General features: G+C 42.2%; 2 protein-coding genes across 2 annotated transcripts; one reads left to right on the plus strand and one right to left on the minus strand.

Annotated features, from left to right (window-relative positions):
* Positions 1-449: 449 nt before the first annotated feature.
* Positions 450-1,992, minus strand: LOC122031998. The gene is made up of 2 exons (XM_042591238.1): positions 1,302-1,992; positions 450-1,178 (listed from the first exon to the last, which is right to left on the minus strand). Exons 1-2 carry the CDS (start codon positions 1,835-1,837, stop codon positions 629-631), a joined length of 1,086 nt encoding a protein of 361 aa, XP_042447172.1. The 5' UTR covers positions 1,838-1,992; the 3' UTR covers positions 450-628.
* A 590-nt stretch (positions 1,993-2,582) lies between these two features.
* LOC122032827 lies at positions 2,583-5,599 on the plus strand. Its single transcript, XM_042592139.1, has 7 exons — positions 2,583-2,720; positions 3,241-3,303; positions 3,448-3,576; positions 3,640-4,312; positions 4,424-4,497; positions 4,633-5,112; positions 5,207-5,599. The coding sequence occupies exons 1-7, from the start codon at positions 2,583-2,585 to the stop codon at positions 5,597-5,599; spliced, it is 1,950 nt and encodes a 649-aa protein (XP_042448073.1).

Below are 5,599 nucleotides of genomic sequence, written 5' to 3' on the forward strand. Positions count from 1 at the left end.
GGATTGCACTCAATCCAATAAATGCTCAATCTAATGAGTGGATACATATGAGTCTAACTCAATAAGTAACCAAAAAATCTAATCATCTCATAATTGGCTCTTAAGACTAATACCAACAAATAGAGGGGGAGCTGAGCCCCATTAGAGGTGGTCCAATCAACTTTGGGCCAATCGGGATTATTATTCGAATGGAAGCCTTACCCAGGTGGAGGAGAGCTGAGTACCGTTAGAGATGATCTGATCCGCTTTGGACAAATCGACATTGGTACTCGCATAGGAGCCTTGCTTCAACTTTAACAGTCATATCATCTTCACTATTTATCAACCACGTCACCTTGACTATTGACTCCCATTCTCCCAAGGCCTCCTTGCTGTGCACCGTATCAGACATCGTAATAGACAATTGGGTGCTAAAATTATAAAGTTGAGAGAGAAATTGGATAATTTCAGAGATGAAAATTAATATATATTTGAAATGCAATATTACAATATTTTCCCAAAAGCTCAGCCAGTAGCTAGATCCTTTGGATTACACACTCACTCAGGATACATGGGAATTTCTATTCTTCTCACTGAATATTTATTTTTATTTCATCACCAGGATCATTGTATATAAAAACAGATAGATTTATTTATTTATTTGTATGGCCAGGTCGTGGCCATTAGGCATGGTAGCAACATAGACGATGAAGCCATCAGTCGGAAGGACGGCTTCCCCACCGGAGCCGAAAATCTGATCGAACAAGAAGCCGGCCAATTTTCCAACAATATAAGATCCCACAAATCCTCCGATTAGTCCAACGGCCGTGACGAACAACGCATCACCAGCTAACTCAGTTGCTACAGCAACTCCCACAAGCTTTCCCAAAGCTGATCCACCTTCTTTTGCAGCCCTAACTAAGGCATCTCTCGTAGCCGTTGTGATTGGGTGGTCCGACGAATACACGTCCCAGATTATCTGTCCCACATCTATCAGGAACATGGCTGCCGAACCATAATTCGGTTTCTTCCCTCGATATGTTATTGACGAAGCCTTAACTATGTCGTCTCCCTTCCCCTGCTCGGCCGATAATACACTTAGCCGGCCCGATGCCTCAATTATTGCAGCATATACCTCTAGCTTTTGTTCTACTTCCAACTTCTCAAACTGTCCTGTATACCCAAGCTTAATTTGATAACTGTATACATACAAATTAAATTAAATTAAAAAAAAAAGAGGTGCAAAGTGAAATTAATATTCGTCTCGTTCTATATATATATATATATATATATATATATATAGATATCTTAATTAACCTCACCTTTGAACTAGTTCCTTAAAGCCAATGCCGACGTTCCTGAGATATCTTGAGAATTCTGCTGAAGCATAAGAGTTGAGATTCAACCTCATGTAGCTCATAACCAATTGGTCGTGTTCCTGAATGGAGTCGGTGAAATCAACCACAGCATCTCCACTCGAAGTGTCCAACTCCTCCAGCGCTCGGAAGAGTTGCTGTTGGTGAGACTTCATTTTGTCAAGATAACTACTTCGCAGAGTGTAGTTCCTGATGAGCTGAAGTGCATTGTTGAGGCAGTGCTCTGTATAACCAAGAATCTGATCGGCGATGGGCCGGCGAACACCGTCGTCCTTATACTTGATCACTATCGCATTGCAGTTATCCAGGAGTGTGTTAACGGATCCCACGTTGTCGTTGCACATCGTCAGGTAAACGTGTTGGTCCCCTAAGCTTTGGAAAGTTATGTGGTATAAGTTGTTAACTTCGTAGTTACGAATAAGCTGGGCGAGCTGCCGGAGCTTCTCATCTTTCAGGAAAACAATAACTGCAGAGGAGGCCATTATAATATAGAGAAGCAAACTAAAACTTGGGAGGGTTTTATTAAAGTGGAGGCAATATATATACACTTGTGCAAACGAGCTATTGAAATTATACAAGGAAAATACTCTCACTATCTCTTCTAAACATTGTACCCCTCCTCTTTTTCTTGATACCAAATTGCAAGAAGGTGAAGCTATATTTATAGGCCAAAAATGCCGACATGTCATTTCATGTGGCAATCATATGGCAATGACAGGGCACATCATTGTGGATATTTTGGATAATATGTAGTGCCACGGAATAGCGAGGAATTCCCAATGGATTTCATATAAATCATTTTCTGATTCACCACCAAAGTATTATTGTCATGCAAAACGAAGCACCATTCTAGAACAGTGGATCCTGTCCGTTGGATTACATCTAAGGACTTCTCTTCGTTCAATTATTTTTGGGGAAGTTATTGTCACGTTGTTTTTCCCATTTCAATTCTGTATTTATTAGGTGGTCCTCCATTTCAATTATTTTCGGAGAAGTTAATGCCACGTTTTTCCCATTTCAATTAATTAATTATTTATCAGTAAGTGAGTGGTCCTAAATTTCAATTATTTTTGGAGAAGTTCACGTTTCACAATAATTAATTGAGCATCCAAGGAAGTTTATGTATGATCTGATTCCTCTATAAATACACGATGTTGCACACACTTCCCTACAGAGCAATCCGAAGAAAAAAAAAACATTTTCTCTTGTTGATATATAGAATTAACCATGGCGACCAACGTGTTTGGGAATCCAGTGACGGATGAAACAGTGAGATTAGTTTATCCGAACATCACTCAAATCACCGCCCGCGACAGAGCAAGAGTGGCTTTGCAGTATATGAACGCAGAAGAGAAAGCGACGAACGTGAGCATATTAATCCGGACATGACACACTTAGCGGTCATGGTTTTTTTTCCTTGCATTAATGATGATAAAATTTCCTATTTTCATGGGATAAATTAGTAGAATTAATTTTTTCTATTTTCATGAGATAAATTAGTAAAATTAGTCTTTCCTATTTTCATGCGTTAGTGGTATTAGTTTGTGGTGTATTAAAGAGTCCTAGAGATATGTAGTTATTCATTCATTTGTCTCACTGTAAGAAAGTATTCTAGCAGTTATTTTCCTCCTCGCTCTATTCATTTTTCACAATAGTGAGTGTACATGTCTTTGGGTGTGATACCAACGGTTTCTAAGCTAACATCTAGTATCAAAGCGAAGTTTGTATTAAACACCTAAGAATCCATGACTCCACAATAATGTCGGGTGTCCCACAAGCTACTGTGAAGGAGAACGGCGGAGTGTCATTTCCCTATCCAATAATGCTAAGTCCTCATAATTATACTGTGTGGGCAATCGAGACAAAAGCGATTCTTGATGCCCAGGGAGTCTGGGAGGCAGTGGAGCCAATGGAAGGAGCCCAGGTGGATGCAAAGAAGGACAAAAAGGTGTGTGCATACATCTTGCAGTGTGTCCCCGAAGACATCCTTCTCCAGATCGCAAAAAAAAAAAAAAAGACGGCAAAGGAAGTCTGGGACAGCCTCAAGATGAGGTATCTTGGTAGTGATCGGGTGAAGAAGGCACGGTTATAGACATTGAAAAGTGAGTTCGACGCCCTCCGGATGAAAGAGAACGAGACGATTGATGAGTTTGCTGGCAAACTCAGCACCATGAGCAGCAAGTTCTCCACTCTTAGTGTCACGCTTGAAGACTGCTCTTTGGTAAAGAAGTTACTCGATTCTGTCCCTGATAAATTCTTTCCTATTGTTGTTGGTATTGATTAGTTCCACGACCTTGAGACAATACCATTTGAGGAGACTATAGGACGACTGAAGGCGTATGAGGAACGAGCATTACAATTACGCGGCAATACCAACAGCACTGAAGGTGAGCTCCTACTTACTCATGCCACATGGCAAATGCGACAGAAGGAGAACAACGAGGACATTTCGTCAGGAGGCAAGGGGCGTGGGTCTAGGAGTCTTGGTCGTGGAAAATGGCGTGGGCATGGGCGAGGGTGCGGTCATGGCCGTGGTACACTGCGCCAAGATAGTGCAAGAGGCACTAGCAGCAACGTCAGTGACACTCGTAACAAAAACCATAAAAAGTGTTTCAATTTTGAAAAAATGAGGCATTATGCGTCTGAATGCTACAACAAGTGTCGTGATGATGAGGCTCACCTCACTTGCGCCACCAATGAAGAGCCAACACTAATGATGACCGTGTCTCACGAGGAGTCTCACACTAGGCATGAGCGACAGGATACCATTCTACTCAGTGAAAAGAGGTTGCTACCAGAGATCTACCGCGACGTTAAGAAAGGAGATAAAGACGTTTGGTACCTTGACAACGGTGCCAGCAACCACATGACTGGCCATGATGAGAAGTTTCAAGAGCTAGATGAAACCATCTCCGGGAGGGTGAGGTTTGACGATGGATCAGCTATTGAGATCATGGGCAAGGGGATGGTTGTGTTCGAATGCAAGAACGACGATTAGAAGACTATCCACGAGGTATACTACATTCTAAAACTTTGTAGTAATATCATAAATCTTGGTCAATTGACAGAAGCTGGGAATGAGGTGCATATGGAAGGAGATACCATGAAGGTGATTGATAGGAGTGGGAAGCTCTTGATGCTGGTAAAGCGAACATAGAATCGCTTGTACAAGATAACCTTGAAGATATTCAAGCAAGTCTGTCTCCTAGCAAGACTAGAAGATCCAACCTGGTTATGACATGCAAGGCTCGAACATGTCAATTTCAATGACTTGAAGCTATTGGGTGGGAAGAAATTGGCGGTTGATGTGCCACTATTGCTCCAGCAGAACAAGCTTTGCGAGGTGTGTGTGATCGCTAAGCATGCAAGGCCACCATTCCCGTGCCAATCAAACTTTAGAGCAGAGAAGCCATTGGAACTTCTCCATGCTGATATTTGTAGGCCAATTACACCATGTACACTCATCGGTAACGAGTATTTCCTTTTGATTGTTGATGATTTCACAAGGTGGATGTGGGGGTTTGTATTGATAGCAAAAAATGATGCTTTCCAAGCATTCAAGAAGGTCAAATTCTTGACGGAGAACAAGACTGAACACAAGATCAAAACACTCCGAACAGACCGGGACGACGAGTTTCTATCCACGGAGTTCATTCGGCTTTGTGAAAATAAAGGAATCGAACGACACCTCACGACTCCCTACACACCCCAACAAAATGGTGTTGTGGAGCGCGGGAACCGCACCGTGATGGCTATGGTGAGATCTCTCCTTAAGGGTACACACATGCAAGCAAGGTTCTGGGGAGAGGCGATATCATGTTGTCTATATGCTAAAACGTCTCCGAACTAAGGTGTTGGGAGAATGTACCCCATTTGAAGCTTGGAAAGGGAGGAAGCCACATCTCGCCCACTTGAGAGTATTCGGTTGTGTTGCATATGTGAAAAATACAGCCCCTCATCTTAAGAAAATTGATGACAGAAGCTCACCCATGGTATATTTGGGTGTCGATAAAGGTTGCAAAGCTCATCGTGTATTTGATCCAAGGCACGACAAGTTACAAATAAGTAGAGATGTAATGTTTCAAGAAAATTATGAATGGACATGGAATGCAAGTGCTAACAAGGACGAAAACTTACCGGAGTTTATGGTGGTGGATGCATTCGACACCGACGAGGTGATTGTTGCAGCAGACGTTACGTTGAGGAAGGGGCGGAACATGTCACACCAGCTGCAACAGCCGTAG

Source organism: Zingiber officinale, chromosome 11A (genome assembly GCF_018446385.1).
Source record: "Zingiber officinale cultivar Zhangliang chromosome 11A, Zo_v1.1, whole genome shotgun sequence".
NCBI classification, from domain to species: Eukaryota; Viridiplantae; Streptophyta; class Magnoliopsida; order Zingiberales; family Zingiberaceae; genus Zingiber; species Zingiber officinale.

What these genes read in the sequence shown, in the direction of transcription:
- LOC122031998 (XM_042591238.1), bottom strand. Translation starts at nt 1,837, where the DNA reads ATGGCCTCCTCTGCAGTTATTGTTTTCCTGAAAGATGAGAAGCTCCGG. An exon ending in TTTAAGGAACTAGTTCAAAG is followed by an intron (nt 1,179 to 1,301) that starts GTGAGGTTAATT and finishes GTATGTATACAG; the next exon opens with TTATCAAATTAAGCTTGGGT.
- LOC122032827 (XM_042592139.1), top strand. Translation starts at nt 2,583, where the DNA reads ATGGCGACCAACGTGTTTGGGAATCCAGTGACGGATGAAACAGTGAGA. An exon ending in CAGAAGAGAAAGCGACGAAC is followed by an intron (nt 2,721 to 3,240) that starts GTGAGCATATTA and finishes CTTGATGCCCAG; the next exon opens with GGAGTCTGGGAGGCAGTGGA. An exon ending in GTGGGAAGCTCTTGATGCTG is followed by an intron (nt 4,498 to 4,632) that starts GTAAAGCGAACA and finishes AATGACTTGAAG; the next exon opens with CTATTGGGTGGGAAGAAATT.